Below are 25,217 nucleotides of genomic sequence, written 5' to 3'. Positions count from 1 at the left end.
CCCTTAGGGTCTTAGCAAGTCACCGGTGCAGCCTTCGATGGGGTGAAATTTGTGCTCCCTCCCCTGGCATGACACACCTGTAGCATTGGGGATTGCAGAATGATAACTCTGACACAGAATGTCATGAAAATTCTTGTGCGTTCCTCGGGTCAACGGGAAAATTGTTTTCCCCTTGCCTCATTATCTCCATGTCACTGAGCGACGAGGTCCAGGAAACCTACCTGCAGAGGTGTGCCTGCTCTCGAGTTGTGAAGTGTTGAGCCAGTTGGGAGAAGTTACACCATGAGAATTCACCTTCCTGAAGCAAGCCTGACAGCAAGGAGGGATGCACAGCGAGAACCGCTCTAAGCAGGAAGAATGGTTTGCACGTGTTCAGGTTAACAATACAATCACAAGGGTCCAGAGGGACAGAGAAACGATACAGGGAGGAAAAGATCCTATTAGAGACTTGGTGGTTGGTTGCATTAAAAATACTGTCATGGCTGAGACCATGTTATGGATACTTGAATAGACACTGGGTCCATGTGTGTGGTGCAGCTAAATGAAGTCTATGGAGTGGAAGCAGCCAGCACCAGCTGTGTGTCAAAATCCAGTTCCAGCGGAGTAGGGCAGGGGATGCTTAACAAGGGTTCTTCGAATCCCTACACCAGCAGGCCAACGGTTGGGGCCGCTAGGGTGCAGTCATTTACACCAGTGCAAAGTGGGGTGCGAACTGCTACCACATCAGAATGGCAGCCTTTCACCACCACTTTGCACTGGTGTAACCTATAAAGGCACAGGGCAATGGGCGTCTAGTTCTTCATGATCAACCATATGGTGGGAAAAGGGTCATTTAAAAAAAATAATCCAGGTTATACTCTGGGATGGGGTGGCCAACCTGAGCCAGAGAAGGAGCCAGATTTTAACAATGGACATTACCAAAGAGCCACAGTAATACATCTGCAGGCCCCTTCCCCCACCAGCACCTCCCACCCATCAGCACCCCTCCCTGCACCTCCCGATTAGCTGTTTTGTGGCACGCAGGAGGCTCTGGGGGGGAAGTGGGGAGGAGCGAGGCCACGGCAGGCTCAGGGGAAGGGGTGGAGTGGGGACAGAGTCTGGGGTTGAGCAGGGAGCCCCCCCGGCACATTGGAAAGTTAGCACCTTTAGCTCCAGCCCCGGAGTCGGTGCCTGTATGAGGAGCCGCATATTAACTTCTGAAGAGCCACATGGGGCTCCAGAGCGACCGGTTGGCCACCCCTGTTTTAGGAGGCTTCACGGGAGGGTGTCAATACTGACAGCCAAGCACAGCACCCGGAGGCTGGACCAAATTCATGACCACTGTAGGGCTCCATTACGCCCTATACCGTGGCTACTGCATGTAACTGCCATCCTCCTACTCCCAAAAAGCACAGGCCTCTACCAGCTGAACTGAAGGGGACTCTCTGCTAGCTCTTAGAGTAGGGAACGGTGGTGTGCACACATCATAAAGTGCTCTCTTGCAAATAATTCTAGTTCTCCTTCGGGTCCTCACCCGATCAGCCCTCCAGCAATATAAACAGCAGGATTTTAACCCTTTCAACCCCCGTCTCCTCCCCTAAGACTGATGAAATTCAATTTCTCCAACACACCAGAAAGTTGGGACTTCAAACTTATAGATAGGGTGACCAGACAGCAAGTGTGAAAAATCGGGACCAGGCGTGCGGAGGTAATAGGAGCCTATATAAGAAAGAGACCCAAAAAAATCGGGACTGTCTGTATAAAAATCGGGGCCATCTGGTCACCCTACTTATAGAAATCTCATCCAACCGGCCTAACTCACTGCAAGCCAATTGCTCCTAGTTATTCATAGGCACCAGAGCAGTAAAACCCTGATCTCCTCACATGGCACGTGTGCGTGAGGCAGCACTAAGCAACCGCTATTTGTTTAGACTCCTCAAATTGGATGGTTTTAAGAGGCCAGTGCCAAGAGCACATGTCTGAAACCCTTGGACTCAGCCAGGTTTAGTCATGACATTGCTGGAAGGAAGCAGACAAGACTCTTTACCAGGTGGAAACCAGTGATTTGGCTGGAGGCTGAAATGAGCCATCCTGGGGAGCAAGTGGTGAGGCTCAGAGGGATTCAAAAGGATCCGGTCTTCTGACAGTGGCCAATGCCAGGTGCTTCAGAGGGAATGAACAAAACAGCACAATCAAGTGATCCATCCTGTCAGCCACTCCCAGCTTCTGGCAGTCAGAGGTTTAGGGATACCCACAGCATGGGGTTACGTCCCTGATCATCTTAGCTAATCACCATTGATGGACCTATCCTCCATGAATGGATCCAATTCTTTTTTTAACCCAGTTATACTTTTGGCCTCCACAACAACATCCCCTGGCAATGAGTTCCACAGGTTGCCTGTGTGTTGTGTGAAGTAGTACTTTCTTTTGTTTGTTTTAAACCAGCTGCCTATTAAGGTCTTTGGGTGATCACTAGTTTGTGTGTTATGTGAAGGGGTAAACACCACTTCCCTATTCAGTTTCTCCACACCACTCATGATTCTATAGACCTCAATCGTATCCCCGCTTAGTTGTCTCTTTTCCAGTCTTTAATCTCTCATCATATGGAAGCTGTTCCCTCTCCCTAATCATTTTTGTTGCCCTTCTCTGTACCTTTTCCAATTCTAAATTGTAATATCTGCTGGTAAACCTCCTCACATCCTCCCCATATTGGCCAAGAATCTCCCTGCTTTCTGGGCTTCACTTCAAACCACCCATATGGGTTAGGGATGCTTCTTGGCACAATGGACAGGTCCCCCAGCAGAACATGTCAAAAGGGCTTCCCTCTCTACCCAGACCTCCAGCTGCAGGAAGGGATCCTCCCTCTTAAGGGAGATCAGAGCTCACATGGCAGCAGGAAGAGGAGAAATTACGAAGGACCCACCGTGTCTGCAAGAGCAGCACAAAATGCCCGAGCACAACCTGTCCCTTACAGAAGGGACATATACAGTGGTGCTTTGCCACAGTGGCTGCTTGTGGCTTTACTGTAATTTAATACGTTTCCCAAAAAGATGGGCTCCCTTTGCAGGAAAAGCAAAACAAATTGTGCCCCTGCCATGCAGGGTTAAAGGCCAGCCCAGAGTTTAGCTCCTCATAACATGATCCTTCCTATCTTTTCTTCCATGCTTCAAGGAGTAGTGAAATAGTCAGTATTGTCATTTAAAGTATTATCATTGGCATCTAAGATGCATCCATGGAAATGAATGGGGCAAGTCACATCAGAAGGTTTGTTTCAGGCTCTCTGCAAATTCAGGCAGATGTCGCTACCTTGGTTAAACTCAGATCATGTTTTAAAGGTTTTCTTCGCAACCATAACAGCTAGAAACTACCCTTTAAGAGAGAAAACGAAAGCAAAGACTCTGAAGAACAATTTAGAGAGCTGTCCAAATTCCCCTGGCTAGTCCTTGATGCCCCTGAAGGGAGCACACCCCACGCTTTGGGAAACGTGTTAGTAACAGGTACCCTGTAGGGCCATATTCTCCTCTCACCTACTCTGCTGATGACCCATCCATTCATTGTTCTCAGCATCACTGGTTGGAGAACATGGACTTGAGCGGCAATTCTGAACTACAGTATTGAGTACCAACAACTGCCTGGTGGACTACAATACACCACACTTGTTACCTCCCCCTGCAGTCGCAGCTGGATTGAGGCACTTGGTATGGAGCCCTGCCACCCATTAGAGACCTACCCCCTGCTTGGGATGGTGATTGCAAGGGTTGCCCACACAAGAGCCGTCTGGTGGGGCAATGGGTGGCCGACCACCAGCCTCCAGCTGGTCGGGAGTGCTCCCTCCTCCCTGACTGAGGGACACCCCAGCTTGCTGCTGCCGCTCTCCTTTTGGTGGGCTGGGGACCTTCCTCCTGCCTGCTCTGCTGCGCTCGACCTTCATGCAGGCAGGGATCCCTATGGGATGGGGCGGTCCCATGCCCCACACTCTGGCATGGGTCCTTATAGGACTGGGGAGGTCTCAGTGCCCTGCACAAGCAGGGGGGCCCTGTGAAAGAGGTGGTAGGAATGTGTCTCCCCCATCAGGGGGTTCCCAAAAGAGAGGTCAGGCCATGGGGGCCTCTCCCCATACACAACCAGCACCACACAACCCCTGGGGTAGGGGGATCCAGGGGCCCCACAGGGCCCTCTGCTCCAGGAGCGTCTGGCTGCGCCTCCTCTCTTTCCACTCCAAGAGGCCTCCTGGTCCAGTCTGTCTGTGGAGCCTAAGCCCTGAGGCTACAGCAGCCAGGAATCATCCCTCACAAGCTGCAGCAGTGACCTGGGCTCCCATAGCCAGGTACTTAACCCAGCCAGACCACAGGTAGGCCTGGCACCAAGCCCCAGGCCTGGCTCCCATCTTCCCAGTCAGCCAGTCAGTGCCTGCCATGCCCTCAGCCCTTTCCTCCAGGGAGGGACCCAGAGGGGGCTGGGGAAGAGCCCATGCAGAGTCACAGGAGAAACCACCATCGTCTCAGCAGGAAGTACAGCAGCCTCTGAGCAAAGAGCCCAGCCCAGGTGGGAGGTGCAGGGCAGAGAGAAGTGGGGAGACCAGTGTGGGGGAGACTGCAGGGGAGTGAGGGCACCTTCTGCGAGAGGCCAGTAGCAGAGACTTTTGCTATGGGGGAGTGTCTCTCCCCCATCTGGGCTGCAGGCGGGGTTGCCGAATGTGTGAGTGCCACTCAAGATGCAGGCCACTTAGCAGTGCTCTGTGGGTTACCCTGCACTGCAGGCCGTGGACCAGAACTCAGGCCCTCCTGCTCCAAAAGTAAAGACCCTGCTGCACCAGCTACAGGAGGATCTACATTAGCAGCAGGGGGCCTCTGACACACAGCTGAGCAGTTCTCATCCTGTCCAGTAGAGGGCATGGCTATTCGAGGCCATCAAAGCACTTAGCAGATAATTAATGAAACCGCCACACCACCCTTGCGAGGAAGGTAAATCTAATCCCGCCCATTTAGCAGATGCAAATGCATGCACAGAGTGGCCAACTATTAACAATGGGGGATGGTGGTTATTTTGGAATAGGGCGATTCTTCATGGACTTCTCCATAATAGACCTGTTTTATTCAGCCTCTGGTAAAAGGAGAAACTTTTATTTATGAAAAACAGGAACAAGTTGCCATTAATCCTAAAAACTATTTTCAAAAATCTACCTATTGCACAAGATTCACTTCTCTGCCAATTTTTGAAGGAATAGACAGAGCTTGGGTCGTTTGGGACAAAAAAAAGTACCAAATTTCTAAAAGGACCCATTTAAAAGTTATTTTTAACTCAAACTAATGAAGGGGTTTATTTGTAAATGCATTTGGTACTCAAAGTGCTGCAACTTTGAGGATACTTTTCCTACAAAGAATACGAATCTCTGCTTTAAATGCAAAATTCAGCTCAGCTGTAACTACAGAGCCATGGCTGGCATCTCCAGAATAGTAGTCTCCATGGGCGAGGATAATCTTGGTAGTCCAATGTGTTGTAAATATAGGGTTATTTTCAGAGTGGGGTGACACTGTAGAGAAGATTTTAACTAATTGTTTTGCAAAATTGTCTACAGTCTTACTTCACCCAATTCCATGCCCCTGATCTTTCATTTCTTGGGGGGGGGGGGAGGAAATTTGCAGAAAGAGTTGATTTGGAAACAAACAGGTGAAATCACTCATTTCACTTTGTTAGTTTCTTTTTTGCAGTGAAATGGAGGTCACTCAAAGGTTTCATTTTTGTTTTGAAATTTCACAAAAATCCCCATGAAAAAGCTACAAATTTAGAATTAATCATGAAATGCAAAAAAGATCCATTTGTAGCACTTCCCCATCTCTGGGCCTTAATTTCTCCACCTGTAAAATGGGATAATGATTCTGACCTTCCTTTATAAAACACCGAGAGCTTGATTTTTTTAAAAAAAATCACAATAAAAGCCACCTAGCATAACAATTAATACCAGCTGCCTGAGCTATAAAGCCAATGTGTATTCAAGGAATTTTAATTTTCCTCTTACATATTTAAACACACTTGTGAAGAAGGCAAATAGGAGCTGTAAATCTATCCTTAACACCCAAATTTGCACAATCCCTTGCAATGCTTAAGGCGGTTAGCAAAATGAATTTATGTGAGGACAGTGCCATCCTCTGGCCCCAATTGTTTATTAAACTCTGCTGCTCAGTTCAAGCATAGGAGAGCATCTGCCCTTTGGCTGACCATACTGAATCTCACTCTTTAGGGCGTTTTAGTGGCTAAGCTCCTAGACTGGTGCCCATTTATGACCAGGTTTAGCTGACGGATACATTTATGTGGTCTGCAAACCTTGGGAAAAATTACTTGTGAGCATACATGTTTTTTTATTTCTATCCCTCCAAGTTTTGAATCCCTGATTTTGCTAGAGGCCAACCTTCTTGCTAGGGAAGGATGGGCAGATTTGACTGACGCTCACCTCCCCCATTTCATGCCTTTGTTTATAGCTAATGTTACTCTCCAGATAGAGAGTTTGATTTTCCAAGCCTCTTATCACAGTCCGAGATGTCCTTGGACTTGCCCCCATTGGGTGCCAAAGAAATGAAACTCCAACCATTATTCTCTGAATATACCAGAGTCAGGCACTTTATCAAACTGTACACATCATCCCTGCTCATCGGGCTCTCTTCCTCCTCCCAGCCAACCAGCCGAATCAGACTTGTCCAATGTATCTAAAACTATTTTCCACTTAGAGCAGGGATTTGTTTCCTTTGCAGAGTCTGAAGAGTACAGGGTATGTTCTCTAAAATTACACCACTTACTCTAAGTACTGAGTGGATTTTCTGAGTTCATTAATTAGTCAGGTAAAATTAATATTAATTTTTTTTAAAGTTGCACTTCATCAGATCTTGGTCCCTGGTAATTTCCACTGCAGCATTTTCTAGCTGCACAAACAGAGAGGTGACTCTTAAGTAGAGTGGGTGCAATTGTGTAGTTGGTGGTTTATTTTTAATTCTTTAGGATGAACGGTTGGTTTTTCTGCTGTTTCATTGCTGAAAAGTAAGTTTCTCCTTACACAGAGGCTGGCACATAAAGTCTCCTTTAGAGAAGCTCACCTTATTTTGTAATGGCCACCATCAGCCAATGCTCTCGGTGGAGGGAGACCTGAAGTTGCCCTCAGTTAAGATGATCACTTGCTCCCATTGCAGTCAATGGGAGTGAAGCCAAGGTGCCCTCAGCAAAGACAAACCTCTATGCTGTCTGGTGGCAGGCTCTCGGATGCGTCTAAGACTCGCTGGATCAAGTAGGAGTACACATTTAAGAACATTTGCAGCAGAGTTCATAAGAGCGATTATCTGTACAAAATACACAGGAAGCTGGAACTGCTGGTAGAAGGTCTTGTTGTGTGGTGTGTAAGACATCATAAAAACTCCCTAACAACATAAAGGTAATAATATTAAATCCTCCTCCTATGCCAAAGTCTCCTCTCACCCTGGCCAGTCAGGCCACCATCTCCCAGCCTTGCAAGGATCCTCCACTACCCTTCCCCTCCGCAGTCATTCAGTTCCATCCATAGAATAAGCAGAGCCCTTGTGAGGTCACAGGTCTATGGGATGTTGGAGTGAGCCAGGTCTCCAGAGGGCCTGGGATGTGGGGAAGCTCCCAGCTTAACACAGCAGAGCCACCTGCCTGCTGAACCTCAGGCAGAGCAATACTAAACACTTGGGGGGGGGGGGAGCTATTCTCCATCCACTCCCACCAGGACAACTCTATGGACTGCAGTGGGTGCATCAGTGTAAGCGAACGGAGAATCAGACCCCTGGTATTCAGGGTCAGGGCCACTGATCTCACTGCCCACTTCGCCGAGTGGCCTCAACCAGGAAGGAAGCTCTTGCCTGCTGCCTTGGGCAAAGCAAAGGAACGGAGATGGCAGCTATGGAGCATTCATTCAGAAGTGGCTTAAGCCCATTTTGGCCTCTGCTCCCTCCCAAGGGCAGGGGTGATCTACATGGGTTACTATCCCACCCCTGGAGATGAGCTCTCGGTGAGCATGGAGGATCGTTAGCACCCACCAACCCCTTTGGCGTCCTGCACTCCCAGGGAACGCGTGCACTTGGGGAAAAGTTCCTTCGGAAGAATGCAAGCTTGTGCCAGATACCGCTGAGAGAGAAGCTAGAGAGAGAGTGCATGGGGACATGCACAGGCAGGTGAGCCGGAGTGAGAAGATGGGGCAGATCTTTACTTGATTAACTAGCTGAGGTGTTGAAGGATTAAATGAAGATGCAACACATTCGTTTTATGCCGAGCAGCAAGAGCTAGCGTTTTGCGTGTGCCACATTAAAGCCGAGGCACCCGTTCTCATCTCATCACCATGCCCCATAGGTCACACTTTCGCCAACCCTTGTTGAAACATCTCATGGCAACACCACCCATTCTCCCCAGACAATGGCAATCCCAGGATCAAACTTTTACTGCCGGATTTTTTTAAAAAAAGTTTCCTAATATAAAACTCGGATAGTCATTACCTTTGGAGTGACCTATCTCAGCACTTTTAGGGGACTTAGAACCTCAGTTGTTACCTGGAATTCTGTCCTGAGTAACCACCAAAACAGAACTTCTCAGCCATGGCAACACTAGAGCCAAGTGTCCTAGATACATCCAAAGAGCAGTCGTGTAACCCGACTGTCCTTCAAACTGACACAGTAATGACGCAGCAACCAAAACTGTTCTACCAGCAACACGATGCTTATGTTCCCAGACCCTCAGATCAATCAGAGAGCCAGTCAAACCAGCCACTTCAAACATTCATCCTTCCAGACAACCCTGTATCCGTAGGTAAGATAACTAATTCTCTGTTCTTCTGTCTATTCCTCTGTTAAATTCTCCCCCTCAGATTCATCAGTCCTGGGTATTCTCTTCAGGAAATATACTTCTGGGGTCTCTCCTTTTCATTCTCTTCCAATTTTCTTTAATCCTTTAAAGTTAATAATTTTACACCCTTTCAAAATATTCAAATAAAGTATCACTTCATAATGGGGACCTTGTGACTTTTCTGTGCTACTATTTCAGGACCATTCAACCTGTACCATCCCCCAAGTCAAGAGAAAGACATTTTCACAGTACCCCCTGCAGGTATGTTTAGGGCACATACAATTTAAAGACATAAGAATTAAGACTGGAATTTTCATAAGAGCTGGGCACTGTCCAGGGGTGCACTACTCACCATTGGAGCGCCTCCTTGTGGTCCCAGAGGAGGATTAGTTCTGCATATCTGATGCCTCTTCCTGCCAATTCTCTCTCAGGACTCAACTGCTCCCTCCTCATGGCTTGGTTCTCCCCTTCTGGGAGTGCAGACGAATGGCTCTCTGTCCCAGGCAGTCTTCCAGTTCACTGCCTCAATAATGCCACTTCTCCACTGGCTGGTAGGGGAACCCAGGCCCACCCTCTTCTCTGGGTTCCAGCCCAGGGACCCTACACTCAGCAGCTAAGGTCTGCACAATCCCACACCTTGCTGCTGTTTCCCTGGACTACTTCTTATATTGCCTCTATCAGTCTATTTGTCTACCCTTCTCCAGGTATGTCCTTCTCTCCAGGCCTAGCTCCCTTCTCTTCCTAGTCTCAGGGAAAGTGACTACAAACCTCCTCCCTATAGCCCCATGCTGCCTTCAGCTGTCTGACTTCATATAAGCCCTAGCTGTTCTGCTCAGGTGAGCTTCAGCTTTTAATTAGTCCTCATTGCTCCCTGGCTCCTCCTCCAGGTGCAGCCTAGGCAGTTAATTGGCCCATCTAGCCACCTTAACCCCTTCAGGGGCTGGTGTGGACATCCCATCACAGGCACCTAATGCCCTTTGCAGATCTCATCTGTAAAAGACATCAAAGGGTGCTGGGCAGTCAGCTACCTGGTATCTGGAGAGAAGGTCTGCTTTCCCTTACGGTCTCCTGTTGGTTGCTCTTTCTTGTACACCCTCTCTGGCGTGTAAGCTCCCCTCATTTTGCACACGCACACACACCATCTGAATGGTAAATCAGTGCAAGCTAAAGTGCAAGTGTAAAACTGTGGCTTAGTCAACACTGAAAAGTTAGGTCGAGGTAGCTATATCAGTCAGAGGTGTGAAAAAGTACATCCCTAACGAACAGAGCTGTGCCAACCTAACCCCCCGTGGAGATGCAGCTACACCAATGGACAATGGTCATTCAGGGTGGGGGTGTTCCTACACCCATGGGAAAACCCCTTCCGTCAGTGTAGGCTGTGTCTACACTACGGGGTTAGGTCGGCACAGATACAGCAACCTAGCTATGCCCATCTCATCTTCGTAGCCTAGACACACCCTGTGATGTCAACGGCACCTGCATTGTGATCAGTTTACACCACACATGTAACTTACACTGTTCACGGGGGCTCAGAGATTCCATGGGAACTGCACCCTCTGACTCCAGACTGCATTTGCCCCAAATCCCAGATCAGTGCAAGTTACGCTATGTTTCCACTTGCACCGGTTTCAGACCAGATGTGTACCTTGTGTGTAACTTATTCTCCTACCTGGGCCACAGCAGAACTTGATCCTTTGTGCCAGACCCTTAGCTGGTACACACACACAGCCCCATTGAAGTCAACGGAACTACACCACCAATTTACACCAGCTGAGGATCTGGCCTTTGGCAGGTCTTGGCCGGGGGTGAGTCACATGCTCCTGGAGGATTTATTTACTCATCGTCTCTGGGGGTCACCACAAATGATGTTTTTATCTCCGTTGCCCAGGTTTCCAGATGGCACCCTGTGGGTGCTTTTTCGATCCCCGGATATATCGCATAGAATGGGCAACGACCAATTTCGTGCAACCGTCCATTTATAAACTCACGGGTGGATCAAGTTCACCAAACGCTTACCTTCTGGACACCCACAGATACCTCAAGAGTCCTGTCCAGACAGTCCCCTACCCACCCTTCCACCCGATCCCAAGCAACCCCCAGTACATCATGCCTTATTTCAATCAGGAGGGCCCTGCTAATGGGACAGAACAAGTTAATTTGGTTCCTCACCCACTCCATGACTCTCCATTTCTTGAGATGCCTCAGCCCCAGGAAGAAGGTCAGAACAATGACAGCAAACTGCCCCAGCTCCTCCTATCGCTGCCTGGACTCAGCCAGAATGAGCAGGGCCTCCAGATAAGCCCCTACAGCCACCTTAAGGGTACGCCAAGTCCCCACAACCTGGAGTGTGAAGGGTTTGATGGTTTGCAGGTGGAGGGGGAAGAACTCAAAGAAAATCACATGAGCCAGAACCTCCTATTGAATACACAGATCCCAGACACTTGCATCGAAGATCAAAACCCTCTTTCCAGTCCCAGTGTTGCAAACGCGCAGGTGATGGTGAAGGCAGTGTCCTGTCCTCTGCAGGACAGCCTCGGAGCTGAAGCCAGCACAGTGCTGGACACAGAGGAGCCCTTCGATCTGCCTGAGAAGGTTTTGTTGGAAGATGCGATGAAGCTGTTTGATTGCTCTCCAGCTAACTCGGACTCGGAGGTTTCCAGAGACAACCTGAGCCGCACCCTAGCGTCCAGCGAGAGCGAAAGCAAAGATTGCAGCTTCCCATGTGACGACTCGTCCAGCGACATACGGTCACTCAACCTGCCTGATGAGCTGCTGTCTTTTGACTATAGCGTGCCCGAGATCCTAAACACAGTGGCAAGCGTGGATTATTTCTATGACCTCAAAACTTTCAATGAGGACCCCAAGTGGGATTTGGAGCTGGTGCTGCAGCCTCCCCAAACCAGTGGGTCGCTCCAGGGCCCCAGGCAAGAGCCTCAAGGAAAAAGGAAGCACAGCAATGCATCCACTAAGAAAGGAAAGCAGAAAGACAGCAAGAATAAACCTGCCTCTACACAGGGTAGCAGCACACCAGACAGGCAGGAGTGCCCGGTGACAGGCATCTGACTAGCACTTTCGGAGCAGCTGTGCGGAAGCAAAACTGGGCTGGAGCAGGGCTAGGTGGTTGCAGTTGGTGACTGGACCATCCCACTGTTATTCTATTAAAAGCGATCTATCCGGAACCCCAATCTGTGCCCGCATTTACAAGAAGGTTCTAAGTGTGTCACACACACACTGTGGTAGAGGGGAAGGAGATGAAAAAGGGCCAGGTGTCTGCAAGGGTCATTGAAACCGAGTCCACCATCAGGCATTCATCATTCCCAGACATTACAGTTGGTCAATGAGTTACAGGTCTCTTAGACAATATATATATGTATCTGTGCATGACTAATGCAGACTGTTTCCTTAACTGCCTTTCGGGGATGCATTCAGGGCTGGTTCCCAGAGGTGCAGAAAGTCCCTAGGGAAATTAATTGGCTTTCCTTCTTCGAAGAAAGCAGGTTTCAACAAAAACCGGCGTCAGTCAGTGCAAAGGGGGGATTTATTCCAGTCGCGGGTGCCTTAAGCGCCTGCAAAGTGGGTGTGTCAAGTACAGTGCAGGATGGTGAGATTAGACACCCCCATTGGACCATCCAAGGTGCTGGGCTGTGGAAAAGGAGGCCCTCAGTGAAAGCACTGAAGCCCGCAGTCCTGCCCAGCCCGGAATGCATGGCAGTGGATTGCCAGCTGGGGGTTCTAACCCACGCTGGTCATGGGAGTGTGGATCCAGCAAGCGGATCCTGGGGAGATGGCAATGGAGCACCAGGCACAGTAGCATGGTCTCAGAATGCATGATGACTAGGCTCGCTGTAACTATTACAGAGCTCCCTTCGAATGAAGTTTAGAGGAGCTGGGTAGAGACGATGTAACCCCCACTTCCATCCCACTCTGCTCAGAGTGTAAATTAGTTCTCAGCAGCTCCTCTATGCCCACCCCTAGGATCTCCTCCTCTGTGACTCCCCTTCACCCACGTGCCCCACAATTGGGATGCAACTGGTCACATCATGGGCCCTGGGCACACAACGAGGCCCCAGATCCTTGGTGCTGGGCCGGGCGGCAGCGTCTGGTGTGTGCAGTGGGGAGGGGATATCCCTTCTTCCCCTCTCGATGCAGGACAGAGGTAGTTGAGAAGATGGGGGCCAAGGGAAAAGGAGGAAGAGGAAGTAGCTGCGGCCGCTACTGCTTGGAGGCTGGGGGAGAGTCTGCAGGTGGCAGCAGGTGCCTCTGCCGGAGTTTGCCTCCTGCTTCTTACTAGCTGGTTCTGGGGTGCAACCGATCATGCATTTAAGGTGTGAATGCTGTGCTGGCCTGGTGCATAGATCACCCCACTGCAGAGCCTGGCCGGGGTGACTCAGCTTCTCTCTGCTGCAATGTTGGAGCCAGCGAGGATCATTGTCCTTGGTGACTTCACTGTCCATGCAAACAATGACTCGTGGGGGTTAGTTCAGTATCTCAGGGCTGCCACCACAACCTGGGGGCGGACCCAGCTGTTTTCTGGCTCTGCACTTAGAGCAGGCTACAAGCTGGCAGTCACAGAGCAGGTGGAGGTTACATCCTGGCCATGGGCAGACTGTTCCTTCACTTGGTGAGAGCCTGTTTCATGGGCCATCCTCTGAGATTAAAGGAACCAGTCCACTTCCAGGGGGTTCACGGGCACCTTCCTCCGAAGCATCTGGAACTAGCCCCTGCTGGAGACAGGATAGTGGACTAGATGGACCACAGGTCTGACGTTCCCTCCTTCCTAGAGTACTGCTTCACGCAGACACCTTGTTACATCGCCATTCAGAAGCCAGTGCAGACTCCCGACTGGTTTCTAGGTGGGATTGATAGTGCCAGGTTTGATTCATAAAGCCCTGAACAGTTTGGGACTTTGCTACTCCTTACATCTCCATGCTACGCCATCACAGTTGCAATTTGCAGGGGCCCAGAAGCCAACAGGCCCACAGCTTAAGCCGGTGGCAGGGGACATCTTCCATCTAGGGAGCCTAGATACAGGTACTCACTCCTCCTCCTTTGTTCCAAAACAGCCCAGAATGGATGAGCTCCAGACTCATCTTGTGCCCCAGCTTTTCCCCAGAGGGGCAAGTTAAGGGATAAGGGTTGGTTGGCTGGAGGAGCCAATTAAGTTGGGGCAGTTCAGTGAACTGGGTGATTTATATTTCAAAAGATGGGGTCAGTGGGCAAGTGTTTATGTGAAGATTATTTCTATAGCCATATGTACATTATACAGCTTTGCTTTACAAGCACCTAGGATCCTGGAGAGGTGCCTTATAATGCCAGATAAAACTGTATAATACAATAAAATCACTTGTTTTCAACCCTGTTCCCAACATTGCATTTCAGATGGCCTCTGCTTCTTTACCCCTCTCCAGCTCTCCTACAGCTGCCCCTTAAATAGGTACCTTTGTATGATATGCATCAGATACATAGAGTCCCATTACTGTCATGTTTGTAGTCGGGCTGCTCACAACATTAATTCACAAACTGTGTTGAAAGTGGGAAGTTGTTTCCAAGTTGCAGGCTTTGAAACAGCTGCAGTTCTGGTTCCCCCAAACATACCTGTTTATAATTTACCAGGTTTTTGATAAACAAAAAAAAAATCCAATAATTATTTCAATAGCAATTGCATGTGTGTCGTGCACCCTGGCTTCTGCACTCATAGGGTGGGTTTGTAAACACAGTTGTAGGTGTTCCAGCCTAGGCTCCATTTTACTAATATTTCCTTTGCCTGTCTTCTTTGGACTGTAAACTCTGTAGGGCAGGGACTGTTTCTCTCTGTGTTTGAGCAGCCTGGGGCCTCACTCTGAGTCAGAAGGTGACACTATCATTCAGAGATGCTAGAACTCAGGGTTGAGGGGGTGCAGCAGCACCCCCTGGCTTGAAGTGGTTTCCATCATATAGAGGGTTTATAGTTTGGCTCTCAGCTCCCCCACAATACACATTGTTCCAGTGCCCATGATTTTTAAGTGAGGTAAAACTTGGGCTATGCCAGACAAAGGGGTACAGTAGTCTGGAAAGGTTGAAAACCACTGAGTTAATGGACTTTTCCTCTTTGGTTAAGTAGTGGAGGCTCATGCTCCAGCTGACCTGGTTTGATCCCCACTGATGATCCCAGCCGGGGATGCCATTACATTGAGCACCCACATTAGGACTCCATGGGGAAATCACGTGGTTATTTGCACAGTTGTCCTTTGTGCATACGTTCTATCTACACTATGCTGCTGAAGCACCAGAGGGTAGACGCTTCCTTCTGCAATGGAAGAGGTTCTTCTACTAATGTAGGAAATCCACCCCCCCGAGTGGCAGGAGCTAGATTGACAGAAGAATTCTTCTGGGGGCCTGGCCGCCTCTACACCCAGGAGTACAGTACTCTGGGGTGTGAATTTGTTATACCACTGGGCAATGTAGCTCAGGCAAGTTAAGTTTTAAGTGTTGACTAGCCCATAGAAATCACTTTGTAAAATGATGCAGAACCCTTGATTGCAAAACTAATGATTTCAACCTTATTAGAGTCCTGGAAAGTAGATAATTAAGTACTTATCCATCCCCATCAAGGAGCCTAACCCCCCATACATCCCTCCCCCCCCCCCCCCCATCTTTTTTTCCTTTGCAGATCTCCTATTTAAAGTTTTACCAAGACCAGTATTCAGAGCAGACACAGAAGTCGTGTCTACAACCATGTGGGTTCTAGGGAAGAGAACATGACACCCTTTTATTGAGCCAACAAAACAAGCTGCTTTGGAGACAAAAGTCTATATGGGTGGGGAAGGGACTCTCACCCCAAAATTACCTTGCCAGGGATGGATACAGGAATGAAACAGTGTCTTGATTCCATCCTCTAGAGGCAGGCCTACTAATTGTGTCATAGAACCCATACCACTAGTGAAGATTCTCTGAGTGTGGAATAAATGTCTATTCCTTGGGGAGAGGAGGACTTTAATTTAATCCCTGGCAGGAAGCAGTGAAACAGCCTAGGTACAGGATGAAATGAGCATCCCTTTGCTAGGAAACTCATTTTGAAATTGGAACGTTTTCAAAAAGAGGGAGATATTTTTGCAGCCTGCAGATCACCCAGGAAAGATGTGCAAGGAGAAAGCAACGGCTCAAATGGTACAACAGGTGCCTGGAATACTTCAACTCTCTTTATTTAACATTCCACCTGCATCACCTCTCATGTCAACACAGATAATGCTCCATTTAGAAACAACCTATTTACATCGTCTGCTGCCCAGCAGTGCTGTTACAGAGTACCACCTCCTGAAAGCCTGGTTCTGAAAGGGTACAAACTCACCCCAGGTGACACTGCTTGGAGAACTGAAGGCTACATTACTGGATCAGAAAGAGGAGTATGCCCCTGAATCTTGCTAGGGATAGGTGCAGGCTGAGATATACATGTAACTATTTGGTGGCGGATAGCTTGGGAGTTAGTGGAATAAAACCCTTAGCTACAATAAAATCTCAGCAGCATGGCTCAGCTTAGAAAGTCTAGATACTAGACAGCACATGGACAGAAGTGGCCACTACAGCGAGAGAGAATTGGCGGTGGTTTGGTACATCCTCTTCCTCAGCATCTCACCTCCCAAGCCGACTATTCGTTGAACATCCCTCTTAACCCCTAAGTTTCTAATACTTCAGACTCCAGCTTCTTGCAGGGCAGCGCTTATGTCGTTAGCAGATATCCCAGTGACCCTGGAAAGAGGTTAATTTACTTGAGAGAAGAACAAAAAAAAACAAAAACAAAAAAGAACCACAACGAGACACTCTAGTGTCTTAGGACCAGCTTTCCTCTCCCAATGCTGTTGTAGAAGCCTTTGGTGCCATCTGGACCACGGGGCAGGCGCATCACCCCAGGTCGAAGGCCAAAGGGATCTGGCATCTTTCTTAACTCCAGAGAGCAGCAGGGTAGAGCTCTGGCTTCCAGAGACTGGCTATGGGCGGCCACCCGTCGCCGCTGGACCCATGAGCTGCCAGAGCCAATCCCGCTGTCCCAGCAGGAATCGGAAAATCTTCGGAACTCGGGACTCGTGTCTGGGCTGGAGGAGCCACCATTGCCCAGCTCGGCAGCCAGCGGTGAAGGGCAGTGGGGGTGAGCCAGGCTTTTATTGGAGAGAAGAGGGCTGGCGTGAGGGCTGCTGAAGAAGGAGGGTTTGAAGCTCACGCCCAGGCTGCAGGCGGACCACGCTGGAGTGGAGAGATACTTCTGCATCAGGACGGGAGGGGAAGCCGGCGTGCTGTCAGACTCCGAAGAGCTGCAGAAGAAAGAATCTCCCGTGGCATAAGCCAGCCTCTCCGACGCCTGCTGCTTCCTGGCCAGCTGGTCCACCAGCTCCACCTCTTCTACGTCATCCCCGCTCTTCTTTTTGGAGCCCTTCCCAGAGAGACGGACCACCTTGATGCTCTCTCTGCCGGGGGAGCCCTGGCCATGGTTCAGCTCCTCATAAGCCTTCCTAGCACTCTCTAGGTTTTCATACTCCACCAGGGCACAGCACTTGGTCAGGAGCTCAGGGTAGCGGGAGGAATACTTCTTCACGTCAGCGGGCAGCTTCTTGCCTGGCCTCAAGATGCGAATGGAGGCGATGGCGCCGAAGGGGCTGAACATTTTAGTGATGGTCTCAATGAAGCTCTTCTGGAGCGGTGGCGACATTCCCTGTTCCTGGGGTAGGAGGTTCCAGGCAAGGAGCAGCTTGCTTGGTGGGATGCTCAGGAGAGACTCCGGGATGGGGATTTTCCTTCTCACTTTAGTCCCTTCTTCGTTCACCTCCAGCAGCTCCGAGAACTGCAGGGCATAGAGAGTGATCCTCCAGTCTCGGGTTAGGTATTTCACCTGTTAGCAAGAGAGAAGGGAAACAATATTCTCCTGCCATGAGGATATCAAAGACTCTCCCTACTCTTGGGATGTACCTGCACAGAACCCTCTGCCCCCATGCACCAGGAGCTCTGGTACTGTCCATATGCGGACATGGAAAGGGGGCACAGTTCCCCACATGCTCCCGGTTTCTTTCATCCCCCCCAAGCAGCCAGTCAGAATGATGTTCCCACCTCCTTTATCCCCATCCCAGCCCTGGGCAGGATTTCACTCCCAGTTCCGAGAAGACAGGCAGTGGGAAAGTTGCGTATGGAAGAGATCCAGGAGGGAAGCGCCAGGGGAAGATATGAATAAAAATGTTTCTCTGGTGGGAGCTTCTGGAAATTGCCCTGATCCAAACGCTCTGTGGAGAGCAACTCCTCACCTCTCCCTGCTGGAGGGGAGCTTCCCGCTCTGAGCTGAAGCACGTTGCGTGGGAGGAATGTGCATGGACGCTGTCCAGTGTGCTGCCTGGCCCTCGGTTATTCAGACAGAGGCCTACAAGCGCACGCTGCTCCACAGAACAGGGCCGGAGACCCCAGAGAGTTACCGAAAGGAGCCTCTTGGGTCACTGAGGCCAGTCCCCTGCCATTGCAGGCAACCCCATCATAGAATCCCATAGGTTTAATCAAGCTTCATCTTAAAACTAGTTTGCCACCACTCCTATTGGGAAGCTGGCAAATCCCTTCGGTTACACCAGTAATGGAAACAGGCCGTGTTGGTGGGGCCAGGGGGAAGAACACTTCCCAGCTACAAAATATTCAGCCTTGGGTGCTCTCCTAACTTTTCCATAGCATGCATCGCCCAAGAGAGGATTGCCCCAACCTCCCACCGGTTGTCGGGTTACATCTCTGGGGAAACGCCACCTGATGCTGACATGTGCCGGGTTGATGTATTTTGATTGGTCTCTTAATACCATTATGTCCTCCTCCTCCCCCCACCCGCTCCCGTTCCTCTGCTTTCCTTGTTCCCTTCTCCTACTGCTGTCCTCAGGTTCCAAAGCCCATCTGTCTCCTTTCCCTATTATGGCACAGTGACCCCTAGGAAAGAAGCTTCTCCTCTTTGCCCTCAGCTGTTTTCACAGAAGTCCAGGCTAGCACTTGGGCTACCCCCACCAGCCGAAAATGAGAAGAGCTCAGCTGTCTGCAGAGCACAGTTTGGGAACCTTGGTTCCCACTTATTTTCAAGGGGAGGAAGGGAGAAGAGGTTTCATAGATGGTATGGCCAGACGGGACCATTAGATCATGGAGTCCAACCTCTTGCGTAACACAGCTCAGAAACTTCCATCCAGCTACACCTGTACTGAACCCAGTAATGTGTTTGGGTAAACCTCGTCTTCCAGAAATTTACCCAGTTTTCATTTGAAGGCTATGAAGAGCCCAACACTTCCCTTGGTAGATTCCCCTCGCCTCCACCAATGGGTAATCACTCTGTTAGGTGCCTTTGCTTGGTTTGAATATGGACAGACAGCGGACTTGGTATGGCTAAGGTGAAGACTCACTTTCCAGCAGGATGTACCACTTCACCCTTAAAAAGCAAGGTCCTTCCTGCTTCAAGTGAAGCGTGTCCAGTCTGTGGCCAGTAGAGGATGGTTTGACCAAATCTGAAGCAGTTTGGATAGGCCTTTGTGCGTTTGAGCAGAATGATCACGTACTGTCAGAGCGCACGCAATATTCTCCCACAAGCCAAGAACAGCTAAACATGAGTCAGAGCTTGAATATGTAGAATTCCATAAAAGGCTGCTGATGTGTCTGTTTAGGCCAAGATTTCTCAAAATAGGAACCTAAGGTTAGTCTCCCAAGTAAAGGGCCCCATTTCTACCAGTGCTGGGCAATCACTACCTCCAGGAGCAGCCAATGAATGTTGCTTCTTTCCCAGCACTTCTGAAAATCAGACAGCTTTTCTTTTCCAGAGCCTATCACACAATTCAAGAGCCTAATTCGAGGCCCCTATTTTTAGAAAATGTGCACCAAACAAACAGTTAAAATCTTAATATCTACATCGAGCACTTTTCATCCTGAAAGATCCTAAAGGATTTTACAAACCGCCCACTTCTGTCTACCTCTGAAATGCAGCCACCTCTGGGGTGAAGCACAACTGATAACAGAGCGAGGCTGCACAGAAGTCCTGCAGCTGGAGGAGAAGGCCAGAGAATGGAGGCCGAAGCCAACGGGCCAGACCTGGGGCCTGCCACCACAAAGCCAGTGCCCGGGACTGGAGCCCAAAGCCCCACAGCCAGAGCTGGCTGCCCCACCACCCCTGGGAAGGTTGGGGACTCACTGGTTGCCTGCTCCTCCAGCGCTGTGCCCCAGGTGACTCCAGAGGGTGGCAGGGCCCAACCCCTGATGGTGGCCCCAGCAACCAACACCAAGGAGCAACAGGGGCATCCAGGAGCAACAGGGGGCTGGGGTGGGGGGGGGGGGGGGAGAGAAAGAGGAGTCCCTACTTTGGGAGGGCAATCACAGCCCAGGAGGCTGTGGCCGCAAGAAAAGCCCCTGGTGGCCGCATGCAGCCACAGTGGCCGCATTTGAGAAACGCTGCTCTAGTCACGTGTACCAGGAGGTTAGCGGCAAGAGAGAACCACCCACCTTCTTGAAAGATGTCAGCAGTTTGATGCTGACAAAGCCCAATTTGTTCTTCTGAACGTGCTTCAGGAGGAAGGCATCCTTGGCCAGGTTCTCATCAGACAAGTAGAACTCCACTTGAGACACAATCCTCTGGATCAGATGGGAGTCGGGCACCGAGGAGTCGCACTCGAACGAGTCAGCCCCAAAAATGTCATTCAGGTCATAGAAGCTCCTACAAGCAAGACAGCCAGGATCCCGCCCAAGGTTAACTGCACTTGCAGCTGGGATAAACAAGCACACAGGCCTTGAGCTGGGTCTGCACACACCTTAGGAAATTGCACCAGGCCTGGATCACTTACAGTGGGCACCAGTCACTAGCTGGGTTACCCACTTACAGACAAACACCCAGGTACCCCAGTGTCGCTGCAATTGAGGCAACGCCTTTAAGGATTCATCAATACAAGGAAATCCCAGAGGAGCTTCCAGCCCTCAGTGCAGGTAAACACAGCACTTTCCCCACTGCTGTTCCTGGAAGTGACCTGCATTGCAGACTGGGTCAGCATCACTCAGGAGAGGGAGGTGGCTGGGTTAGAGACCAGGAGTGCAGCTCTGGATTTGAAGTATCAATATTGGCTGGGCATGGAAAGATACCCACGAGTCCCTACCTATTTGGGCTACAAGGCTGAGGAAGAGAGCATGGTGCAGCAGCTAGAGGAACAGAACTGGGACACCGGAGACCAGGGCTCTGTTCCAATTATTATTACTGCTTGTGCAGATTGGCTGTCAAGGTGCTCACCTGGGGGAAGGCCGTTCAAACACCCTAGACAGGGGATCAAGAGATATCCAGGATTTGTTTCAAGAGGGTACGGAACAGTCTCTGGAATGACTGCAACATTAGGATGCAAGCAGATGGTGCTATTGCAAATAGCATTAAGCTTTGCTTAACCAGACATTTGAGCATTTAGCTCTTGAAAGAAATGCTGCTTGCCAGCTGCGGTGCAAATACTCAGTGTATGACCCATAAGGCCTGTTCTCACCCCGATTCTGTTGCTGCCCGCTAATTATACCCATGCGAGCAAGATAGTCACGTGGTGCCAAAACATTACAGTGATAAAGGAAGGAAGTCCAGGTATGGTACATTTGGGAGGGACAACGTGCTGGGTCAGTCAGGCTCCCTTCCACAATCCCGAGAAGAGCTAGTTTCCTGATTAACTCCCCCTCTTGCTCCCACCATCTCCTGAAGCTGGGTCACTTTGAAAGAGTGGGGAATGAGATAAGGCCTGGATCTCATTCCCACGTTACAGTGCTCACCCTGAAACACTGGGGGGGGGGGAGAGAAATCTCTGCTGCAGTAGTAGGAAGAGAACCCTTGGGAACAGGAGAGCCCCTTAATTAGCGATGGGAGAGTTGTCCTAGATTCAGTCCTGCCTCAAGTGCAGGGGACTGGAATAGATGACCTGTTGATGTCCCTTCCAGTCTTCCATTTCTTTGCTTTTATCTAACTCCCCAGCAGAGACACCTTGGGGGAAGGTGGGGCGAGGCTCTTTAAGGGAGAAGCTGGGAAGACTTTCTCCTATTTGATACCAACTCCCTTCCCCACTCCCAGGATTCTCCCACGTTTCCATGCATCTGGCCAGCAGACATACAATGGGGGGGGACCAGAGGCCCACAGAGAATCGGCTCCACTGAGAGCTTCCAAGTTGCAACCATAGTGGCCTCTCTCGGGCCTAGTGCAGGGAAGTGGGTCCCGTTAAAAAGAGATCCCCAGCCTGCACTGGGCGGGTAGCTCCCTGCTTGCGTGAGAAAGCCAAGCGAGAGCCGGGAGAGAAGAGTATGGATTTTAGCCACAGGTTAAAAGTCATAGGGGGTCAAGTCCCCCTTGCCCAGCTCTGTCTCTGATCTGCTGTGGGATCAAAGGCAAGTACCCTCTATGCACCTCTCTCTCATCCATTTAGACAGTTGGCGCTTCAGGCCGGAGGCCATCTCACCGTGCATTTGGACAGTGCCCAGCACCCAGGAGGCCCCCAATGGTCTTAAGGTGTTATTGCTACGCAAACCAGTAATAACTCAGCATGGGAGCATTATACACCCGCTGTGCCCTGGGGTAAAGGTCTACCCACGTGGCAGGACACTGCAGAGCCAAGCCTGCCGGGAACTAGCCGACTCCAGCCTGTTGGCGCTAGGTTAGAGGGGAACTTTCAACTCTGGAGCGCTAGCTCGAGTCCAGATCAGCGGCCAACAGACACGGAGAAGATCAACGGCCCTTTTGGAGGCGCACATAAAGTGAGTTGGGGTCTCGGTCTAACCCCCAGCAGCTATCATTGGGCACCAGTTGCCCCTTCTGTTTGCAGTCTCAGCAGAGACAGAGACTTGAAGGGAGCCCTGAACTCCCTTCTCTCTCCTAGAGCAGGTTCCTCTAGGAGATGCATCATACTGCCTGCACTACTAGGAATCTGTAGGTATTCCTGGAGATAATGCCCTAGTTATCAGGGAGGGGCAGCCCCACAATAAATAGATAGTAGACACATACCCATCAAAGTTCTCAAAGAAGTCTTCCTGGCTGAGTGTGGGGAGAGGCTGGCCCTTGTGTGGCAGGAAGTGCAGAGTAGAAAAGGGGGTCGTTTGCACTTGCATGGGGGTGCTACACCTGGGCTGGGAACCAAGCCCCAGGGCCACCAAGGAACCATGGGACGACATGGTGCTTCATCTAGCAAGGTATAAGAAATACAGAGAACAGTCACAAGCATCTCCAATGCCTCTTACTGAATGAGACAGTGCTTAATTAGCAACAGGGCTACGCCCCCACAGCTCTGGGCTTGGGAGTTCATAGCCCAAGTACCTCTGGACTTGGCATGTCAGTTATGAATGTAAAACAATTGCTTGAGCCCCAGCACTTCTTTCATTACCAGTTCAGCAGTATAAGGAGAGTGTAATTGGGAGCCCACAGTACATATCCCCTCTCTCCCCCCAGCGAGGATCAACACTACACCCCAAGAAGCATATGATGGGCTCTAGGAAAGGGCTGGGCCCAAGAGCAGGAGAAAGCGGGTGCAAACACCAGCTGCTTACCTGTCTCACCAGGTGAAGATGCACTAAGAGCCCACCAGCTCCTTCTGCTACATTGTGGAGACCCCTAAGTTATTTCCTTTCCCTCCCCGCAGCGCACAAACTGGCCCCACTAACGATACAGAGAGAGAATCCCCTAGACCACTAGCTTATAATAGAAGCCAGAGCCACCCAGGAAACCACACAACAGAGCTTTGGGGGCTACCCTGGCTGCTAAGAGGAGGCAAACGAGCATCCAGGTGAAATGCGTTCTCAGTTTAAACAGCTTCACCTGCTCTGCATGAGACTCCTGCAGGAAATCGGGCAGCGCTCCAGCCTGAGGAGAGGCCTTTGGCTTCCTAGCAGGTGTGCCTGGGAGCTGAGCCATGCTCTGCTCAGGGCTTTTAATGGAGTTCATCAGGTATATTATGGGAGAGGGGGAGTGGGTGAATTGCGGAGTTAACTCTCCCTTTGTAGGCATGTTATGGACCCTGAGCTCAAGACAGGGAAAAGTTGGTGAGCCCTGTCCATGACTCTGCTGGGACAGAGAACTTTCTGGGGGGGTCCTTTTGCATCCCCTGCTATAATAAAATTACTAATTTAGATCAGCTGCTGAAATGCTGCCTCTTGCCCTTTGGGCAGGCTAGAAAGGGGCTGGTAGCCAGAATCAGGACCCTAAGTTCTAAGGCTACTTCCTTTGCACTTGCCTGGGCTGGTGGGAGCACGGTTCTGGCACGTGAACTGTTTGGAAAGGGGCAGGCAGCTATCCGTCTGTTAAAGGCAAGCTATAAACTGCAGGGAATGTGCTCTAGCTGTGTAAGCAGGGGAGTGGAGCTGACTGCTCCTCCCACCTAAATAAAACCTGGGTGCGGCTGGTTTCTACCCAAATCTACAAAGGCCAGGCCTGTGTGCAGCTCCTAGAGCTGAGATGATGCTGTTGTCACAGGAAGTTCCCTGCTTTGACCAGTTCCCTGCCTGGGGGGGTTGGCATTCAGCTGGGGAAGGTGTGAACTAATGGGCAGGGAGTGAAGATATGGGAACCAGGTGCCTTTTCCTGTCCTGGGCACAGATGGCTGGAGGGAAACCCTGGGATGGAATCAATACAGAAAGGGGGTGGGGAAAAACAAAAAACACAACCCCAATCCCGATTGTGGGCCCAGTCTGACCTGTGTCAATCACATGGCACAAATGTGCTCCCTGGATCCTCTGCCCCAGGCTGATCTCCCAGCATGTCAGAGCAGCCCCTAGGCTGCTCTAAATTCCACCAGGCCCTCTTTCCTTGATAATACCTCCATGCCAGGGGCACCCTATTGCCTGTATGCCAGCCAGGCTTGCTGTATGCCAGACTGGACTTCCCCATCCCTATGCCAGGGGAATTCCCAGTCAGCGAGCTCTGTCCCCAGGCGCCACACAAGTGCATTTGTCCGCCTGCTTGCTTTTGACAGTGTATTAATAGAAAAAGAACAAAATGAGCTAAGTAGCTGTAACCACCTGCTGGGGCCGGACGTGTGAACTGTCTGTCGGACGCCAGGACCAGAACAGATCAGAGCTGGAGCAATAGAAGGGGCTAGAACTGGGAGTGAGGCACTGAAATTTGGACCGGGAACACAGAGGCTGCGCTTCAGGAAAATGTTCCATGTGCTGAGCTCCGGGGGGCTGTGGAACAAGGGAGCGGGGGGGAACGGACCACAGGGGAACCATCCGCACTGGTCTGATGGGACTGGTGGTGGATACACCAGCTGCGTGACCCTGGCTCTCTCCTCTCGGTCTCTGGGGCCTCGGCGCTCGTTTGGGCTGTCTGACAGAGCTTGTTACTCAAGGGCTTTTCCACATCAGCTGTTCACCTTCTGCCTCCAAAAAGAGGAACCGTGCTGCTGAAAAAACAAGAACTCCTGTCTTCA

The 25,217-nt window shown here is 50.5% G+C and overlaps 1 protein-coding gene across 1 annotated transcript; it reads right to left on the bottom strand.

The window, feature by feature from the left end:
* Positions 1-16,621: 16,621 nt before the first annotated feature.
* Positions 16,622-22,968, bottom strand: LOC144257530 (la-related protein 6-like). The gene is made up of 3 exons (XM_077805513.1): positions 22,802-22,968; positions 20,293-20,503; positions 16,622-17,683 (listed from the first exon to the last, which is right to left on the bottom strand). Exons 1-3 carry the CDS (start codon positions 22,966-22,968, stop codon positions 16,622-16,624), a joined length of 1,440 nt encoding a protein of 479 aa, XP_077661639.1.
* Between the last annotated feature and the right edge of the window lie 2,249 nt (positions 22,969-25,217).

This window comes from Eretmochelys imbricata, chromosome 25, assembly GCF_965152235.1.
Source record: "Eretmochelys imbricata isolate rEreImb1 chromosome 25, rEreImb1.hap1, whole genome shotgun sequence".
Classification (NCBI taxonomy): Eukaryota; Metazoa; Chordata; order Testudines; family Cheloniidae; genus Eretmochelys; species Eretmochelys imbricata.
This window is presented reverse-complemented; position numbering and strand designations above follow the sequence as displayed.

Bases quoted from the DNA above. Each gene is read 5' to 3' on its own strand.
- LOC144257530 (XM_077805513.1), bottom strand. From the start codon at position 22,968: ATGTCGTCCCATGGTTCCTTGGTGGCCCTGGGGCTTGGTTCCCAGCCC. The intron at 20,504-22,801 runs GTATGTGTCTAC...TCTTGCTTGTAG, and splicing joins TTCTTTGAGAACTTTGATGG to GAGCTTCTATGACCTGAATG. The intron at 17,684-20,292 runs GTGGGTGGTTCT...TCTTGCTAACAG, and splicing joins TGCTGACATCTTTCAAGAAG to GTGAAATACCTAACCCGAGA.